This window comes from Lytechinus variegatus, chromosome 2 (genome assembly GCF_018143015.1).
Source record: "Lytechinus variegatus isolate NC3 chromosome 2, Lvar_3.0, whole genome shotgun sequence".
Lineage (NCBI taxonomy): Eukaryota > Metazoa > Echinodermata > Echinoidea > Temnopleuroida > Toxopneustidae > Lytechinus > Lytechinus variegatus.
This window is the reverse complement of record NC_054741.1, coordinates 73,261,529-73,283,732: the sequence shown is the minus strand read 5'-3', so window position 1 is coordinate 73,283,732 and position 22,204 is coordinate 73,261,529. Positions and strand designations below refer to the sequence as shown.

Genomic DNA, 22,204 nt, shown 5'->3' with positions numbered 1-22,204 from the left:
TTGACCTTGGTCATGTGACATGAAACTCTCATAGGATGTTCAGTAATACTTGATTAACCTTATGGCCAAGTTTCATGAACTAGGTCCATATACTTTCTAAGTTATGATGTCATTTCAAAAACTTAACCTCAGGTTAAGATTTGATGTTGACGCCGCCGCCGTCGGAAAAGCGGCGCCTATAGTCTCACTCTGCTATGCAGGTGAGACAAAAATTATCATTATTCCATCAAAACATTTCCCCCCTTTCCTCTTAATGCCTGAAATCATACTTTTTAGACACTCTTTCAGTCATACATTCCAATCATATACTGTTTGGCAGCCATGATCAAGAAGAGATACCAGGGATGCTTTTCCTTGTATCTTATAAGAAAGTGGAAAAACAGAGCATGGGGCTAATAATTTATACCCCTTCAAACAGCTAACATTCAAGTCCTGATATTGTGTCTTCTTCAAACATTGGCACCATTGCTTGCCCATAAAAACCCTTGGGGGCCTTTATCCCATTTTTTTTATTTGGCATTTTTTGCCCCAACACCTAACAGTAGAAGAAAGCAACTTTACATGTATATAAAAGGAATTGGATAGCAACTCCTCAATTCACCACCCCCCCCCCCTCCCCCCCACAAAATAATGAAATAAATAAAAACATTCAAAAATTTAATAAAAAGATTTTTTGAACTATAAAAATCATATCCACAAATATCTGTTTCGTTAAATAAATAGATTGAATACCATAGGTACATGTACTTCAGAAAGAGGTCTCTGCTTAATATTAAGCCCACAACAATGTCAAATTTATTGACCATCAAAACCAGAAGAGATATTTTATTGCTATGATATGAAGCCATTAAACTTGAATTTCCTCTCTTGATAAGAAACAATAAAATGACCAATATACCAACTGTCTGGGGAGTTTACCATAAATCAAAATAAGTACAGCATTGACAGATGTATACCACCTGTATAACTAGAACTGAATAAATAACAGTTTTCAGGTTAGAACTTTCTCTGAGCATTCCAGATCTCATAGCAAAAACTGAAAAAAAAATAAATGCATGAACTATATACAATAGGCTTAAATATTTTTATATCATGATATATTTTTATATCATAATATATACACTACATGATACATGAATTTGGATGTTGCAATGTCTGGAGCCATGTATAAATACATAACTGTGAATATACCTGTAGATGGGATCCTACAAGAGGAAGAAAATCACTAGCTGTTCTCACGATCTTGAACAATAAAAAAAAGCAAAACAACTAACTGTATTTTGATCATTTTGGGAATGCAAATGTTTATTCTGGTAACCCTCAAATATTCAAGGTAGAAATGCCCACACATGTGACTTCTATAGAGCTTCCTGGAGAATGCAGATTTGTTTACTTATGGAGAAGAACAACAAAAACATTCAAAATTGTGAATCTAAAGATAATTGTAAAAATAGTTTAATATTCAGATCTAGAGATCTGCAAATGAGATAAGATAGTAACAGTGAGATTATAGGGTGCCTACTGGTCCCATGGAACTGGCATGACTGATCCCCACAAGTTCAAAATTACATGGGTAGCTTATAAATAAGAAAATAAATCATTCTTGTAAACTAAATTTGTCTTATTGGGATTTATAAGAGATTTCGATTCACTTGGCCTACATCCTTGTTTGGCTGTGTGTATCAAATGTCATAACAAGATTAATTCTAAGGTTGCAATGTGTATACAAGGGACTACAAGCATTCACAAATTGTAAATAAAATAATACATATTAAATCTTTTGTAGAAAAGGATTCAAGAAACAGAAGATGTGACCTTGAATAATCTCATTCGAAATGTACATGTAATTTTATAATCACTGATTTTGACATGCATACATGTATTTTTCTTTTTACAGCAATAAAATCTGATAAAAATTGCAAAAATGTACAATTTTCCCATAAAATCATCATGGGAATAGACAATTTTCTCATGCACAGAAATATGAATGCATTATATCAGCAGAACTACATGTAATGACAAAATAAATGAATGAAATGATGAAAAAAGGCTAGATTTTGGAAAGATCTGTTGCTTTCCCAAGGATAATCTAGCCAGATAATCTCATGTAGTGTGTACATATAGAATAAAGCAATAACGATCTGCAAACTTGGTGCATGTAAATGATTTATCTATGGAACTGCCACTAGTCTCTCCTCATTTACTCTAAGGACTTTTAAAATCTAATATGAAATCCGACAATGTCAGCAGTGTAAATGTAGTAAGAACCACCTACAATATACAGGACATGTATTCAATTTGATGAAAGAGGCATGTCATGTACCTTTGAAGTAATCCCACGAAGACAAAATGCTCATTCTTTTTATCCAATCCCCAGGTGTAAAATGTACAATTTTAGAAAATCAATTCAAATACCTTCTGATTGAAAAGAACGCAAGGTTAAAAAATTGCAAATTTTCCCATAAAATCAAGTGATAAGTAAATGTTCTCATGGTTTTGAAAGGTGTGAAATAGATTGAATGAAAACAAAAATGTAAGTGATGAAAATAAAGATTAAACAGAAAACAATACTTCCACGATTATTGAGAGAAATTTATTCTTGGGGCAGAATGATGACCAAGAATGAATAATTTTGGAATGATCTGTAGAGTTCCCAAGGATAATCTATTCTGATAATCTAATGAACAGAATCAATGCAATGCTCATTCAGTCAATGTGGCAAATATTATTTTAAAAAATACTTTCAAATGCAAATGAATTCTCATCCACAGGAGCATGATCATTTCAAAATTGTCTTTAGGTAATCCTGACACTGTATCAACTTGAGGTATCTTGAGGAACTCCTGACACTGTATCAAGTTTTGTATACTGGTATAATGTAAATGTAAACCATGTTGTCCATTCATAGTCTCAGATCTTGCTTACAGAAAATATATAGCACATTAATAAAACTGTCACACCATCTACAAGTTGTTTAAACTTTTTAGTAGTTGTTTAAACTGTTTAAACAGTAGTTGTTGAGTGAGTCTTAGCAACTTACTTAAAATTTTAAAAGGCATTTTTACAATGTAGCAGGTAATCAAATCCCAAATTTTTGTAGGGGGGGGGCTTAAATTTGGTAATCAAGTCATCATTTGTTTATCAGTTGTAACAGGTAAGCTCAGAACTTGGCACTTATCAGCCTTCTATTATTACCCTCAATAAATACCCGGAGACCTTACCATGATATCAAGTTCAATATAAATTTGAAGAATATAGAAATAATAGATTAAAAAACTCCCAGACAGAAAATTTGAATTTAACCATTCAAAATATTTCTAATATATATATATATATATGGCTGTCTAGCTACATGTATTGTCCCATAGCATTTTATGGAAATGAGTTGGTTTATTAAATACATGTACCTCAAGGCCAAAATTTGATGTGAATCTGGCAAAGAGGTGATCCAGTTTGAACAAAGGCCAACTTTCATGTAAAATGTAAATACAATGTTTTCTGGTCAGCCCAAAGTTAGTTCTAAAACTTGTTCATTTTCATAGATTTTGACACTGTGAATTTCTTATGTTCTTTATTTCATCGGCACCGGTGGACCGAGCGACTAAACTCTGGCCTGGTATGTGTACTTATCATGCTTATGACTGTACTGTATATTCAGAGCCAAACAATTTTACAATTTCCAGTGCTCTTCTCCTTACAAAGATTCACAAATCAAAAACATGGCAAATAGCAGGGCGCGACAAACCCGCTTGCCCGCTTGCCCGGGGCAAGTGAAAATGACGTGCGGGCAAGCACTTCTCAAAGTCAATTGCCCGATCGGGCAAGTAGTTGTTGCGTCTTTTTTTTTGTACCGTACCTCGTTTTCCATAAATCATCCAAAATCCACACTCAAAATCATGCTTAAGCCTAAAAAATAGCGAGTAGTGCAGTTTCAAATTCCGAAATTGCGTTATTTTTTCTGTACCATGTATTTCCATACATGGCACCAGCAGGTATGAAAAAAATCAACGCAATGGCCGGGAAACAGTTGAATGTAGTATAGGGGTCCATTATGACTACCACCATGTGCAATTTCTAATGCACATTTTCCCTCCTTCCGATATGACGATTCTGTGATAAAATAATAAGAATTACACAGGAAATAAATCACAGAGTCTAGTAACCTCGCATTGGTGAGTTGTCATTCGGCTTTGCTTTTCAAAACGGCCTATTTAGTATTAACATCCAAAATAACTTGCCGTATTTGTTAATTATAACTTAAAATTCATTTGTTTCCCTTTTTGAGGGGATGAGGTAAATATCAGACAATAAATCACCAAACAAAGCTCCATCTATTTTACAAGGCCGGCGGGAGGCTCACACACGTGCGCATACTAGCTAGCCAGTCTGAGCTCTGTCTCTCTGCCAGAGCTCTGGGGGACAATTCGCTCAGTAAAGGCCTCAATGATGGTGATTTTCTGTTTCAGACAGAGTTTACATTTCGGGTATATTATTCAAAATTTCCTACAAAGTTTGATGATTTCTTCATTGTCATGTATATTTAAGTTATTGATGAATACATTCTCACCAAATTTAGACTCCCCCATAGAGAAATGCAATTTTCGTAGAAGTCTGCGTTTTCAAAGAACTTCAGGAAAAGTTAGGGTATGTGGGCCTTTATTACATGGCCGAGTACAGGTTATTGTACTGGAATAGGCGAAGTAGAAATTAGATATTGAATTCATTTATATCAACTCAAGTTCAACTCACAGTCACACCCACACAAACACGCACACACACACACCCACGATTCTAAGCATAGTGAAAAAAATTGCTTAAAAATCATACAATATTAAACAATGTTAGTAATAATTCATTAATAAGTGAACAGGTATTCCTCAAAATAGAAAAAAAAGTAGCATGTGAAAACACGTAGATAAAATTATTGATCGAGTGGAACATCATAAAATGATGAAGAAAAGACTTGATGGTTTCCAACTAATTTTTTTTTTTAAATCAAGGAAATATGGAAAATAAATGACCATTTCATGGATTTAAAGATGCAAAATGTGAAATTTTAGCCATTCCACTTTTGATGATAAAATAATTTTTTCCCAATCAATAAAGAGCTGAACATTTTTCACTGGCTTTCTTTATAGTTTCCAACTATACATGAAAGCAATTCTAAGGAAATATGGTATGCAGGTAGCCATTTCATGGATTTAAAGATGCAAAATATGAAATTTTAGCAACTTTTGTTGAAGGGTTTTTTAAAACCTTAAATACCCATAAAATATCGATTTTTTTTCTCCAAAATAAACGTAAAGACTCAGGCCTACGTTGCTGAAAATATCCTTTTCAATGTGTGTTCTTTTATACTGAACATGATTCTCAATTGTTATTTTGTATACCTTAATAAAAATAAGAGTAGTGCCGTCATAATGAAAAAATTATTTAAAAAATTGGGCAAGCAGTTTTTTCTATCGGGCAAGCAAATTTTTTCATCACTTGCCCAACAGGGCAAGTGACGAAAAAAAATTTTGTAGAGGCCTGAATAGCTCAAAATTATCAATCTATTTTGGAGCCAAACAATTTTATAATTTTCAATGCTTCCTCCAAACAACGATTCTCAAATCAAAAACATCTCAAATGTATTATCAATATTCTATTGATCTATTTATAAAAGCCCAAGCTTGGCATCAGCCCTGAATGCCGCATAAATCAATGAAGGTGTTCTACACTACAGCATCCGAACAAAACAAACGTTTCTGCTTCTCCTTCAAACAAAAATCTCACTTGAATTAAAAAGAATTTCTGATGTGAAATAATCAATAGCTTTGGGGGGCTTTCTGATGTAGATAAGCACAATTAGGGGGATCTTACGCTCATTTACTATTGACTTTTTGTTTCATAGGTGTGTTAATGCCATACAGGGTCATTGATCCAATTTGAAGTAAATAATGTCAATTGTTTCGATATCATCAGCTGCCTTGAAAAATGTAGCCTTATTCTCCTTTATTTATTGATTATAAAATTCCATAAAATCAATTGTATGTAGCCTCTGTAGTTTCTGCAGCTGTAATATAAAGTAAAAGCTTATTTCACTTTATATTTTTTGTGTGAAATATACAGTATACTAAACATAAAGTGTAATCTTTGCATGTCTTTCAATTGAATATTTCTGAAAGTAGGACAGTAGGTATTGATTATTTTGTTCCTGAGTTGTGTAGTTATGCTTTTAATGTATCAGTGCCTGTCTCTTTTACCACACAGAGACGAACAAAACTGTTCCAATATACGTGTACAGGCATCTCCTCACAAGGCAAATATGGAAATGCACCTGTTTCGTACTTCTGAATAAATATTATATATTCAATTACCGGTATATTCTATCAACAGCTCAAAAGTGCAAACAAAATATTTCATTACAACTGTATCTATTTTAGTTAGGCCTATCAATCAAAAGTATAACTCAAGGTCAAAATGCACTGCGTGTCACACTAGCATTTATATATACATTGCCCTTTGTAACTATTATAAATCAAATATTCCATGAAGTATCACATTCTTTTAATGTATTTCACACCTCATCTGTGGTATATTGACAAAGCTATCACTTCAGCAAAGCTCAAGGAACTTTTTGGTCTTTCACAATCTCAGATTGTAGCAAATTTGCACAAAGAGGTACAAACTTAAATAATTTTTTTGTCAACAATGTCAGTGGCTATCACTTTGAAATATACTATTTGAAGTTGGTCTCAATGAATTTTTTACTATGTACCAGAAGGTGTTGAAATAGACAAGGAAGATCTACCGTACTCAATTTTTATATTTTTTCTGACTACTTAATTCAACAGTGGTATCACATCTCATAAATATGTACCATATTAGACGCAATCTTGTTTATTCATTGGTGAGGTGAGCCCACCCCCTCCCTTTATTTTATTTACAAGACAATAAAAAAAGCTCTTGAATAAAGTAAATGAAACAGGGTCTAGGTCAACTTAATGTAGCCACACAACAACAATGATAGAATAAAATCACATTATATTTTGTCCCAGGTGAGCTTTATAAACAAATCAGCACAAATATGAAACAAAGCCCCAAACACAGAAAGAAAGTTGCTAAAAGCTTTATGTACATTTAAAGACCACTGATTGTCCACAAGAAAGTTTGTATTGTAATTGACAACAGTTCAAACCTTTTGGTGGCCAAAGTTCTAAGGAAAATCAGTAACTGCAATAAGATACACGAAACTGAATAAAATGTTCTCATTATTTATGTATGAGGAATTGTTTGCAGATTTCATGGGTAACTCTAAACTTGAAAAGTGTAGACGGTGCATACTCTGTATTCAAATTTTGTCAGACCAATGACTCCACGCCAAGACTACATGTTAACAATCGTTTCTGTATGGTTGTTGTTGTGGGTTTTTTTAAGATTTCATATTAATCAATTAGGGAATGAAAGAAAATAAACAAATCTCACAATATTTATAAATAATTCAAAAAGATTCTAAATTGAAATGATGTAGATGCAACTAAAATTCAGAGGGAAAGGCACTTTAGCATGTATGAAAAAAAAGAGCAACCTGCAAGCATAAACTTAAAATGTACAGTGCTACTATTTCAGTTTTAAGATCATTATCATGTGTTCTGTAGTTGTATTGTTGCTAAAAATGACTTTAGACATATCCGAAGATGAATCAAACGTACTATAGGTATGTCAACAGAAAATGATGTGATCAACATGCACTTTACTCCTCTTTTGTCATTTCAGATCTACATGTTACTCTAAAACTTGTGATATGCTTAGGCAAATAATCATAAAATTACTTAATTTGATTCAAACTATCAATTGAAATGCCTTTTCTCTGAATAAGTTTGATAATGAACCTATTTCTCCTACACAACCTACTTGACTCTGGATATACCTTGACTGCCCTTCTTACGAAACAAAGGGAGAGAGGGAGAAAGAGACAAAGATCTAGCAAGCCAGTACAGTACTTGTGAGGGAGTCCCCTTTAGGCGAAGGGTCATTACCAAGGCAACATATATAAACTCTGCTCAATATGTGTTCAATTTTTTATGAGCAGTGGCAGAGGGCTGTCGCTTCTGGCACAAGTCTGTACCAATGGATTCCGAACGGGGTCACATGCTTGCCGCTACTGTAACTTTGTATGGGGTGGAGTTCTAGACCGGGCAATTTGATTATGACGAAAGGGAGTCTATTGTGAAATGTTTGAACAAATATATTTATGGATGCTTGTGTCAACATTCTGAAGGTGTGGAATTTCAGTGATTCAGTCGAAGACTATGGAATAAAAAGTAAAGTTTGAAAATGAGACAATCAAAGGCAGTGTCAGATGTACATGTACATGTAGATACAGAGCCATAAAGATCTAGTTTGCAGAAAAGGCAAGGGAACATTGTTCTAGATGAATTGCAGCTCTTGAGATTTATGTGTATTATTTGAATCCAATTGGCCACAGGGGATATCCTATGAGTTATTGCGAGCATACATGTAGATCAGAAAGTAGTAAAGATACATATTGTCTTAAAACATTTTGAACTTGGCCTTTTTCGTTATCAAAACAGATACACATGTTTGTTTTTACCCCATATGCTCTCTCTCTCCCTACAAATAGAAATCAGCATGAATCAAAAGACCTAGTTATGGAATAAGTGAGGTAGTTAGGCTTGTCACTAATATACCACCTGTCATTTCAACCATCAAATAGGTTTAATGCACAGTATGAAGGTGTCAAAGTTCATTTGTGATTGCTGTGATATTGGAGCTAAAAATAAGCACTGCTGCCATATCTTAATATGCTCTCATGTTGTCACAGACAAGTGATCCAATAAATGCAGAATCCTGAGTTTTTTTAACCATTAAGTTCAATCATTTGTTTATCTAGTTTAAACTGAGTTGACCATTGAAATAAGAAACAGATGAACCTCTTGCAAAGATGAGAAGAAAAACATCTAAATGTAGTTACATGTAGCCGCAGTCCTCATTTGATGAGCTAAAACTTAAGAAATTGAAGGAAGTCATACTTGGCACGGTGGTCAGTGTTTAAAGATCCCTCCTCATCAACAGAAGGTTCAATCCTGGCTGATTCATATAGAAGATGTATGAAAGTGGGCCCTTCTGCCTTCTTGCCAGGCACTCAACTTGTTACACAGGGCCTGTTGCGAAAAAAGCAGCTTACAACTGAAGTGGCTACCCTGAGAAAAGAATTGTTATGAAATATTCTTACTTTGGCCACTTTGTTTAAGTATATGATTGGCTGATTCATATAGAAGATGTATGAAGGTGGGCCCTACTTCCTTCTTGCCAGGCACTTGGCCTGTTACACAGTGCCTCCTGCGAAAGAGCAGCTTACAACTGAAGTGGCTACCCTGGGAAAAAAATTGTTATGAAATATTCTTACCTTTGGCCACTTTGGATTTAGTTCCCTTGCCTTGATCGCATCCGTGAGTGCCCTCTCATAATCTTTCAACTTCACATGCGCTGCCGAGCGGTTACTGTACAATATATGATTGGCCGGATCGAGGTCCAGTGCTTCAGTGTAGAGGCGTATGGCTCGCTGGAAGTCTGCGTTCTGACACGCTTCGTTACTCTGCCGCACTTTCTCTTGGAAGAGGGCCCTCTTGTCCGAAATGGGCAGGCGGACGTTAGCCGCCGCCATTGTCGAGGTGGGGATGTTCAGTGCAGATGTGGTCGATGTGGCAGCAATGCTTGGAAGACTGGTGTTGCTATTGCTGTTGGAGCTGTTGTTAGACTCTCTACTGGTGGTACTAACATCATCTTGGGTCTCACTAGAGGATTTCTGAATGACAAGAGATAAAATAAAAATTGGACTGACTTAGTTAAATACAACTTCATTTCAAAGCAGAAAAACACATAAAAGTTTAATACAATAAGCTTGAACCCCGACTCCCAGATCAATCTATATTAAAGGCGCTGTAAACTTGACACCAAAATAGTGAAATGGACAAAACATTTGTGTGAGCACAAACATCAATCTGTTCCTCTTTCACTGCGAACTGCTCCACTATATTTGGACATCATTCACACATGCTGAGGGTATACATATATGTACTTCCACATATACAAGTGTGACATATGCTTATAAATAAATCTTATGATAGTTAATAATAATCCTTCAACTCCACAACATATTTTCTCCACTGAAAGTGACAGTTGACAGGGAAGGTTTTCTTTCTCTTGTGAAATTTCATTATCCAAACTTCCTCACTTTCTGAATGTCTGGAACATGACTATTTTCAAAGTAAGATTTTATTCCCGATAAAAGTTTTCAGACATTACAATGGTAAAGCATGAAATATTGCTCCCTATTATAATTTGGAGAAACGTAAATTTTTTTTGTGATGTGTTCATTTATAGCTCATCAAACATAAAGAACTACATGCAAATATTGAAATCGTGGGGTACATTAAACCTGGAAGTACTTTGATCATCAAGTGTTCTAGTACATGTGGGAGTTACACTTACAGTGTACATAATAAATATATTATATTTTTCACACACTAATTTTTGTTTTCCCTTTTTTTCTCTGCCACCTCCTCCTCTCTCACCCCACCCTCTTTTGCCTTTTTATAATTTACCCCCAAATATTACAGGTTTATTTGTGAAGCTAAAAATAGCATACAACATTCATGCTACATCCTCTCACCATAAATTATCTGACATGGTAAATCAAAGGGTTCCCTTTCAAACCTGCAGTCTGAATTCATGCTACAATTTGCTAGAAAGATTTTTTTGGAAGCTTTTTTTTCTAGATGTGTATATTTAAACTTTCTCCACCCCATATGATTATTTTGATCGTAGATTACAATGATCACTAAATACTAGCAATCAGGGAATTGTTCTATTAGAAATCGATGAATCAATTATGTATAAAATTTAAAGTTTGTTTTAAGTTTGTTAATTCATCAACACAATGTCTGTTTTAGTGTGCACATTCACATAAACTCAAGAATATTGCATCTTGCTGCTTGCAGGCCTACATTATTTTGTGAATGCAATTGGAATTGATAGTTGACACCATTACCAGTCTCATGATAGCTGTGGAAATGATCTAAAAATGCGTTCAACAGAATCCAATGAAATTATTCTCTTGATACAAGAGAATAAAAAAATGTGTCAAGTGACACTGGAAGAAATTGTATAATTGCTGGAAAATAACAAAATTTTAAATGTTGGGTCTTCTTCCAAGCAATAATGATACACTGTCCCATATGTGCTGTGTTGGCAATCTTCAGTATGATCATTTTTAGGCTAAGATTTCATGATTTAACGAAGTTTGGTTTATGTATTATTAAAATGTACCAGATTGTTATACATGTAGCTCAATGATTTTAAAGCCTTTCTCATGAAGTAAAATTGTTTCCTGCATCTACATTCTTTTCGCTTCCAATCAGCAACACTTCCTCAATCTTTAACACATCTTTTGCATTTTCAATGTAATTTCACTCAAATTAGGAGTAATTCATTCCAATCATACACGTAGGTCTAATGTACAATGTACTTAAAAGTACAAACTACATGTGTAGTGTCCATTAGCTCCCCTCTTCCATCAGTATTAAAATAACTGTAGAAAGCATCAATCTTCTACAAAACAAAATCTCAGAAAGTACATTGCAACATAAAAATCATGCGGCCAAACATGACAGTTAACCATCGTAATACAAAAGTGCAGCCAGCCCCATGCAAGGGTTCAAAATCGACGACGGAAAATACTTAAGACAATCTATCTAAATCAATAGCGAATGAAACATGAATTGCAATTTGCCATCTTTGCGTCCCAGCCCAGACCATGAGATTCCCTCCCAAGTTCACAGCTTCCATCAAACAATTTAGATTTCCGCTGTCAGCAATAAACTCTAATCAATGGATCACTCTCCCATGTGCCTGCACTCTTCGTTCTCAATCAGCGATATGACAAGGAACTGTCTGGACGATTCCTCATCTTTTGTAACATTAGAGTCATTCAGACAAGATGAAAATGATATCTGCATCACAATGTCAGTCACATGATAGTGACCAACACAATGAATTCTCTTCTAGACCATTTGAGAAGTAAACTCTATTCAAACAAGAAGTTTTAAGACAACTTTTCAGCTGAAGTGTCTCTGCACTCTTTTCTCAACATCTGTGAAAGCTATTTATAAAATAAAATGAAGTTTTCCTTTTATTTTTAGTGTATATCATATAGTGAACCCACCAGAAAATGAGCAAATCTAAAGTGTTTGAGTTCTGCCATATTTTAGATATTTAACTGAAGTCAGCTGATAAAATATGACATACAATAAATTCTGTTTCTCTGGGCTCGCCGATCATGTTGTGAGGCTGGGGAAAAAAGTGTGAAAATTATAGTAAACTTTGAAGTCAATTTTCTCTGATATGGGATTGCACCATTGTATGTGTAATATGTCGGTTCGTATGACCGCCGACGGTATACATGTACATTTATGTCCATGAAAGTCACTTAATAAATGCCCCCAAATAAACGACAACCAAATCAATTTTCATAATTACTTAAAAAGGAAAAAGAGTCCTAAAATAAAGTCTTAATCACAAAGTTAGCATCCTTATAATCAACAAGATTGATAGGGTTCAAAAACATAAGGGAAAATTCTAATCATCTTTCAAAAGTACATTCCTGATTGCTGCATGTTTCTTTCTGTGTGAATGCTTCCATTACAACATTTACACCAAAGTGCTGCAATGAGGAGAACATTTTCTACAGTCTGCTCTAAAATACATCATAATCAAATTGATTACAAGGCACGCATAAAGACCCACTTTTCTTCATTTGACAATTACACTGTTCTGTGTAGATGAAATTGACATCCATTTTCTACAGACTTGTATCTTGTATGCTTGAATCAGTATGCCAACTTTTGGAAATCAGAATTAGGGAGGATTTGCAACAGCCACCAAATTATGTGCGCGTAGCGCACATCTCGAGCGCGGAGCGCTCGACCCTTGCGGCCGGGGTCCAGGGTTTCTGGGTTCTGGGTTTCTAGATGCTCTCTGGTGCAATCTGACCCTTATTTTGGGGCATTTCACATGTTTTGAAATAAATATTGTTCCCACTGTTTTAACATAAAAAATATCAAATATGCATTTTCACATGTAAACAAGTGGAATGCCTCTGGCCGTCTCACCTGCATCACGCAGTTCAATATACATGTAGCAGCAGTGCTGACTTTGAAAACTACTCTAACTCGCACAAGATGTTCAGTGATACATGGTTACTCTTATGTCCACTTTTTATGAACTAGACCAATAAACTTACAGAGATATGATGGTTATTCAACAAAAAAACCCAACATGGCCAAAGTTCATTGACCTTACATGACCTTTGACCTTGATCATGTGACCTGAAACTCGAACAGGATGTTCAGTGATACTTGATTACTCTTATGTACAAGTTTCATGAATCAGATCCATAAACTTTCAAAGTTATGATGGTAATTCAACAGATACACCCAGTTCGGCCAAAGTTCATTGACCTTTGACCTTGGCCATGTGACCTGAAATGCGCACAGGATGTTCAGTGATACTTGATTACTCTAATGTCCAAGTTTAATGAACTAGACCAATAAACTTTCAAAGTTATGATGGTAATTCAACAGATACCCCCGATTCGGCCAAAGTTCATTGACCCTAAATGACCTTTGACCTTAATCATGAGACCTCAAACTTGCACAAAATTTTCAGTGATGCTTGATTACTATTATGTCCAAGTTTCATGAATCAGATCCATAAACTTTCAAAGTTATGAGGGAAATCAACAGATATCCCCAATTTGGCCAAAATTCATTGACCCTAAATGACCTTTGACCTTGGTCATGTGACATGAACCTCATGTAGGATGTTCAGTGATACTTGATTAACCTTATGTCCAAGTTTCATGAACTAGGTCCATATATTTTCTAAGTTATGATGACATTTCAAAAACTTAACCTCGGGTTAAGATTTCGATGTTGATTCCTCCAACATGGTCTAAGTTTATTGACCCTAAATGACCTTTGACCTTGGTCATGTGACATGAAACTCTAATAGGATGTTCAGTAATACTTTAACCTCAGGTTAAGATTTGATGTTGACGCCGCCGCCGCCGTCGGGAAAGCGGCGCCTATAGTCTCACTTTGCTTCGCAGGTGAGACAAAAAAAACCAGGGGACAAATGAAGTACCTGTTCAACAACAATAGTAAGGAATAACTAGAATTTAATTCGTCATGCGGACGAATTAGGTGGTCTGTCATGATTTTTCATTCAGATTCGGCTAATGTATAAAATGAATAATTTAGATATGATTGATAATCTTGATTCTAGACATCCTAAGAATAAATTTTGACCATTGCTCAATGTGATTATTAATGTTTCCCATAGACTTTACACGTAAGCAATTTTGAGAATTACAATTCCAATATTGCAAGTGAAAAACGGGCATGATCCCGGCATCTGATCAAAAAGTGGAGGGCACATTACCGAAAGCCCAGAATCTCAGCTATAACATATTAAAAGCTCCGGCAAAACTGACAAGAAGAAATGGAGATATGGCTCACGAAATAGAGGAATGTCGAATCTAGTTTTGAGAAAAAGTCATGTCCCATAGAGATTACACACAAAATACATGTGATATGAAAAAAAACAATTATAATCTGTTTTATCTTGCTAAATTTTAACTTTCATACCTTTTAATTATCACAAAGGATCATGTAAGAGGTGGCAAAAAGAAAAAAAAATGAAAAAAAAAATCATCTTTTCTACCCCAGGAATCGAACCTCCGCCCTCGAGAAAGCAAGTCAAATGCGTTATCCATTGAGCCACGATATTCCCCATAGAGATTACATGTAAGCAATTTTGAGAATTACAATTCCAATTTTGCAAGTGAAATACGGACATGATCCCGGCATCTGATCAAAAAATGAAGGGCACACTTCCGATAGCACAGAATCTCAGCTACAACATGTTAAAAGCTCAAGGAAAGCTGACAAGAAAAAATGGAGATATGGCTCACGAAATAGAGGAATGTCAAATCTAGTTTTGGGAAAAAGTCATGTCCCATAGAGATTACACGCAAAATGAGGAAAAATGATATGCCTCTTTTCATCGCTGTTTTACGCAATGATGCGTTTCTCAAAACGAATATTCATGTTAACTGAGGAGAAAGAGTACATTCTAAACTACAACATATCAAAATCTGGGCGAAAACCAATGTATATTCGAGAAGTTACAAACAAATTTGCATAAATTTGATGACGTCATTTTTGAATAAATGAAATTTTTAGTTTAGGCGCCATTTTGATGACGTCACGAGATAATTTAGGGACGATGGTTACATGAAATCAAATCTACAACTCATAATCTATCGATATATGAAAAAAAAGTTGGGGGTCAATGGACTATTTAAAGAGCTACAGTGAATTTACAATAGGCATGTTTTTGCCCATATATGGCCTATAGTGAGAGCTCGCGCGCACACGTGCTGCAAAGTTTAACGGGTGTTAATTTCGTTATTAATGGTTGTAGAAGGTTGATCAAGGTATCAAATTGCTCAGAATTTTATTAGCAATGCAATGATATTAAAAGAAACGGTTTTTCTGCGTTGCGTTAAGGTGTAACATTTTAAGCATTTCAAAAATTTGCGCGCGCGCACGTATGCGCGCGCGCAAATTTTTGAAATGCTTAAAATGCCCTGAAACGTACCCAAAAAAATTTATAGGTCATTTGGACGATTTTTTTACCTTTGACGCGCGCGTACGCGCGCGTCATGACCTCTACATGACCTTTGATGACATTGACATTTGACCCTTGACATGAAGTTAATGTCATGTAAATATTGTTAATTTTTGACAATTGATAATGAAGATATGATCAAATGAAGAATTTTACAAAATGGCGCGTAGATGACGTCATCATGATCATATGACCTTGAAAAGCTTATTTTGCCGTCTCTATGATAGATTCTATATATGACGAAAAAATCAGCAAAATTGATTCAGCCAATTTCGAGAAAAGTTGGCGACAAAAAATAGGTACCATGAATAAAGAAATAAAGAAATAAAGAAAATTCTGACGAAATCAAGAGGTGATCTGTCGTAGACAGACCACCTAATTATCACTATCGGCTATAGGCAGGTTGTGTTCCACTATAAATCCAGTAAAGAAAAGCTCAGCACTGGTCCCTTGCTTTGTGAAAAACTGCTATGTAGGTGAGACAAAAATCATGAAAACCTACAAAGCAGAATATAAAAAGGGAGGAGGGGGAATGTACAATGGTGTACCTAGGATTTTCCACAGGGGGGGTTGGCAAAACCGTCCGCCAAAAAATTTGACAAGCAAAAAAATAATAAATAAATAGGTCTGCAATCACAAATAAAAGGATATTGTACCAGAAAAAAAGGGGGCAAATTGCATGGGTTGTGACTCGGGCAGACTGCCCCCCCCCCCCCATGTAGCACTACACGATGTACATTAGTCAGAGAGAAAAACTGTACATTCTGGGGAATGTTTCATCAACATTCTGGCCCGACAAGTTGTTGGATCTGATATCTTTGAAATCTTTCCTTTATTCTGATTGGCTGAGAAGCACTGTAACTATGGTAACTGTCAGATAAAATGGGACTTGTCAGATAAAACGTCTGATATGTCCTTTCATGAAATGCTCCCCAGTCTGATTTCAACTAGGGAGCACTTCATAATTTTGATTTGCACTCGTTTATTTTGTCACAGCCAATTAGATGCAAGGATTTGCAGTAGCTTGTAACAATAATCAAACTATTTGTTTCAAGAAATGCTCCCCAGATTGAAAATATTTTTGGTTCAGGAATTATGAAATAACCTATGTAATGTTTTTTTTTTTACGAAATGCATGTACACGAACATGTAGGCCTATATACATGTACAATCATATTGCTGGAGAACAAGTTGTGCTCATGAAGGCAAGCCAAACATTCCTGGGGATATTTTTAGAGTACTGTATACTGTATGTAGTTTATAAAATGAATGCTTCAGAGTTGACAATTCTCCTCATAAATTATTGCTACACTACCAAATTCAGTATTGAAGAAGAGTTTGGTGGAATCAAATACATATCCCCAGGCAATGTTTTCCGTCAACAAACAACCAGTTTCTAAAAATCATACATGTACATAGGGGAAGGATAGTCTAAGGAGAAGACTTTATAAAAAAATAATAATCTGTATCTTCACATGTAGTTCTAGGAAATGTTACAAATTAAACTTGATATAGATCAATTGATTTGTTATTGAAGCAGTCCCTCCATTCATACAAACAGTACATGGAAATATGTTCCTGGCATCACAAAGCAATCCATCCTCACCCTACAGATGCTATTCTTTTTGTTTAGAATAAAAACATGTTTTGTATAGCAGTGTTTGGACTTTCATAAAAGTAGGACATGGAACATTTGGTTGCAATATACTGTACATGTACATGTAGTTGGGAACCCCAAAATCTTGAAATGTTAATCAAGTTTGCAATGTAAAATTATTTCTTATAATCACAGCAATAAAATGATGATTTACCTGTTCAAAGGTACCCTGTAGCTAAACTTGAGGGGCTTGAAAATGCCCTTTAAAGGGGAAAGGATAGAAAAAATGTGAATGCAAAGGCAAATCTATGATGATTCATTTTGAGAGCCAAGACCATTCCTTACCTTACCAAGAGCAAAGACCTACTATAAACTCTTCAAGGAATGTCAATGACTCTCTACATGGTTTGATGATGAGCAGGTGAAAGCCTTCTTGACCATTTCCTGTCACCAATCGACAAATTCCTTTTTTCTCATCTTCATCACCTGTCTTCATGCTTGGATTGGAATCATTAATAATAGTACATGTTACGTCTTTTCATTGCACAAGCAATGCATTTTCATAATGCTGCATTCAAATTCCTTTGCAATATTGAATAAAGATAGAAAACACCTTTTCAGTCACAATTTAAAGAATAGAGTAAAAAGTTGGATGATAAAAATAATAAATAGCAACACTTTTATATAACTAGCATGCACAGAATAAAGCACATGTTGTCATAAAAAAAATCATCACTTTTTGAGGTTACTCAACCTTCTTCATGGTAAACGTGAAATTAGTTACCCGTTAGAGTTATTCTCTGGTATATTTCAAGCTTTTATTTTATTGTGTATCAGTCGGGGGGGGGGGGGCGCTCACATAAACTGGTGTTACGGGAACATGCCGCTGTGATGACCCCCTTTTTTCAGACCTAACTTTCAGTTCTTTAGATACTCCGAGTGACAAAAGTTCAGTTCAGGAGCCGCCCTGCCCCGTTCGCAAGACCCCCGTTAAAAGACATCTCAAATCCCCAACACTGTCAGTGTGAGCATTGCATGCGACTATGCCCTCACAGATTCACTATGCACCATATCTTTACCGACAGTGCTGCGATCCCGTTCCGTAGACCATTTTTTCGCACCGCCCGGTATATATTTAATTCCCAAGGCCCCATATTTTACCCTTGTAGTCAGTTCCTTAGACCCCCATTTCAGAGTTTTGTGAGGCACACACCCATCAAAAATAATTTGAGTGCCCCCCCCCCCATTTTCATTTGCATGAATATTCTGTTACAATGAATGGCAAACTTTTATAACTAGCCAATTCTGTTCTTACAAGTAGGCCTACTTGTAAATGTGTAGACCTAATTATACACTATGCTCGGATTTTGAACATTTAGACATGTCTTGTTCTGGTAAGTTCTTCAACATAAACCTCTACCATTATGCATTTCAAGTCTTCCTATTCTTTATTCTATCACAATACAATCAAGAATGTGTCATAACATTCCATTTCACACCCCTCCCTGTAAATTTCAAAGTACATTTCACAGTCCCACTCATATAAACTTTTGCAAGTGATCTCTGCATTAATACAATGTACATTACAATGTACCATGCAAGCGCTTCAATGCACACTGGGGTTTGGGGCTATTCAAACTGAGGTAACGCTTTTATGCTATACAAAACAGCTTTAACTGTCCCCCATTTCATCCCATAGAAAAACCTGTCCCCCTCTCCCCTATTGTTTGGTCCAAGGTTTTAAGCTCATCCACTGTTTACACACACAGCACAGTTCTAAAACATCTCATTAAAGGGGACGCATGCAAATGAGTGGTCGTTTTCGGTTGGTCAATATGGAGTGTCCACTACTATGGGCTTTCACTGGGGGTGACCATTGTCACAAGAGCCCCTGGACACAATGCAGTGTTGTTTCTAGGACTGAGTTGCAGGGGGCTTGGAACCTTCTTAGGGGAAGACCTGGAACTGTTTCAGCATACTGTGCAGTTAGAGATAACTCTTAATTCAAGTGCCTTCTATACCATAGCTGGGATGATTGGATCAGAAAAAGGGAACTCTTGCCCTGATTTCATACAAGAAAACTCACATTTATAACTGTAACTAAACGGTGATCAAATTTTACAGGTCGTGTTTGTAGCATCATGCTCAAAATAGGGCAATTTCCGTAATTGGTCTATGTAACTTCTGTTACATTTTGCATCCTAGCACATAAGCGTAATTCTTGAAATAGGCAAATGTACAGGCAGAAAAACTCTTCAATTACAATAAGACTACATTGTATGTTGTATAATCAACAGATTATATGATTCCAGACCTCACCTGAAGGTATAATTATGTTCTTACACCAGCATGAACATTCTATAATCAAATAGACATCAATGTTATTCTTTCAATATTACTTAATTTCATATTTGTTTTAAAAATTCATCACATTTACATTGTATATTGAAAAGTTATTATAACATTTGTCTCCTCATTTCAGCCTACATGTACTTTTATTTCTGACATTCCTCCTATGTACCTTTCTCATTCTATATACCTCTTTCTATCTGTAGATATATTGAAATTTTAATCATTCTTCAGTGGCCACTTTTTCTGTATTTCTTGGGTGGCCTAGAAGTATATATTTGAACAACAAATACATTTATTTCAAGCCTTCTAATAAGCAATACCAGCACATTGTAACATGCCAACTATTAACAGTAAGAGGGTACATTTCCAAATGTCTGCAACAATATTTGTCAAGTAAGGCAGCTGGGGGCCATGGATTAGGTCTGAAACTAATATAAAAGGACTTTGGTTTACTTAGATTAAAGCAACACAAAAGGGAACTTCTGTGCTATGAAATATGATAACGTTGAATGCTGTAGCAGCGTTATTAATGGGGAATGACTATTGTGCATTGGTTTCTTATGCATATATGGACATGTACAAAATGTAATGCATGAACAAAAGATTGTATTGTGCTATGTCATAAGCCTATATGTCTGTAATCTAATTATACATACATGTAGCTGTACAGCAATTGTTTACACAATACCATTTTGCAGTACATGTAAAGATTCAGTTTTTTTCTTCTTCTTGTGATATGTATCTGAAGGATACAGGGAAAAAAATTGTAGGGGATGAATGTCTTTTCTGTAGATAGTTCCCAGATAGTCTAACATTAGCCCAGTCTATGAAAATACATGTATGTAAGCAGCATGTCAAATGTAGAAATTAAATTTGCAATACCTGAACATGATTAAGGTTGCACAAACCTTTCAAATAAACAAAAAGTCTGCACTTGTAGAATACTAGTTAGCTCAAGCCTCTCAGACACAACTTGCCAAAGTGACAGAGCCATAAAATCTTTATGGTCAGGTATCTGATATTTTATAGCTATTTGATCACCCAAAGGTCAACAAGGCCAGGGTTACTATCAGTCTGTCCATGTCCTGAGTTGACCCTGTGTTTTCTTTTACAATCTCTGCACAGAAGTGATTTCACACCCACCATACATGTACCATTAAAAATACTAGTACCTGCTATTTTGTGAATAGAATTTCTACCCCATCCAATATACACGTACAGGGAATAATTATCCTGGTATCGCATTACAATTTGCTCCACTTTTTTTAAAGAATAAAGACTGCTACATTGTATACATAAAGTCTTTTGTATAGCATATTTTTACATAGGACTGTACATTACTTACATGTAGTTGAGAGCTTTTCTCTTATGACCAAAATATGCTATTCAAATTTGTAAAGAAAAATCATTCTGATATAGGATAATTACAACTCTAAAAATGCAGAGATTTCTCACAAAGTTTACAGTGATTTTATGCAGAGTGAAAGCTAGTTCTGATAATATTTTGATGTGAGGCAAAACTGATGTGCATTACTGAACTTGGTCTGGGATTGCAAGATTTATCTTGTTATTTACACATGCTTCATCATTTGCATACAAAATAAACATAAAAGTTGCAGCCCTTAAATATCAAATTTTAAAAGGCAATGCAACCTTTCAGAAGGGCACATTTTTAGGCTATAAAAATGGGTAAATCTAATACCCCTTTCATAAACTCAATTAAAATGAATTAGGCGGCTAATAGCAGCATAATTTGGTCGTAAAATTGGAGGAGGACAAGAGTTATCCGCATTACTCTGATGCTGCTATTATCCGCATAATAGCAGCATCGGGATAAGATTTTGAGTTTATGAACGCATTTCCAAATAATGCGGATAATTGCCATGGTGCGGTCACAAGGTCACCCTTTTCCAACACAACCGCATCGGAGGGGGCGTGTCCAGTTGTCATGGCGATTATCCGCCTTTTTCAGGACGGGCGGTCGTAAAAATAATGCGGCTTATTTTCGGAGTTTATGAACGCAATTTTTGCTGAATTATCCGCATTACTCTTAGGCGGCTAATTGGAGGACAGGTTTATGAAAAGGGTATAAGGGGGAAATGGTACTAACAATGTCCAAGGCCAGTGCAGGAGGCATTGAAGCCAAACAGTTGGACATACAATATGGCCTTGGACAGCCTTGCATTAATTCAGCTCTGGCTGGGACATTTAATTAACATTTTTATCCTATAGGCCTAAATAGTCATATTTGACGATTTTCCTTGATTTTTATTGGCTGAGAAGCAATAGTACAATGGTAACATTTGGATACACATACATGTACACATAAAAATAAATGTAGCCCCTCATTTCATGATTACCACTCCCTCCTCCTTCCCCAACACATATTTCTGAGTCCTACATGTACATGTACATGTACATGTGTAGCTAAGCTAAAATTTAAATCATTTTGTTTCTATTGAAGGTTATTAATAATTAACATAGTAATACAAAAAAATG

The 22,204-nt window shown here is 35.5% G+C and overlaps 1 protein-coding gene across 2 annotated transcripts in view; it reads right to left on the bottom strand.

Moving 5' to 3' along the window:
- Positions 1–5,440: 5,440 nt before the first annotated feature.
- Positions 5,441–22,204, bottom strand: part of LOC121408962 (heat shock protein sti1 homolog) — a 31,081-nt gene continuing 14,317 nt past the window's right edge. Inside the window, exons 2-3 of one of the 2 annotated variants that reach the window (XM_041600706.1) lie at positions 9,413–9,811; positions 5,441–9,206 (exon numbers count right to left, since the gene is read on the bottom strand). In XM_041600706.1, coding sequence (XP_041456640.1) covers positions 9,099–9,206; positions 9,413–9,811 — 507 coding nt within the window. In that variant the 3' untranslated portion in view covers positions 5,441–9,098. Of the gene's footprint in view, positions 9,381–9,412; positions 9,812–22,204 lie in introns of both variants that reach the window. The other variant, XM_041600705.1, reaches the window with a different exon arrangement.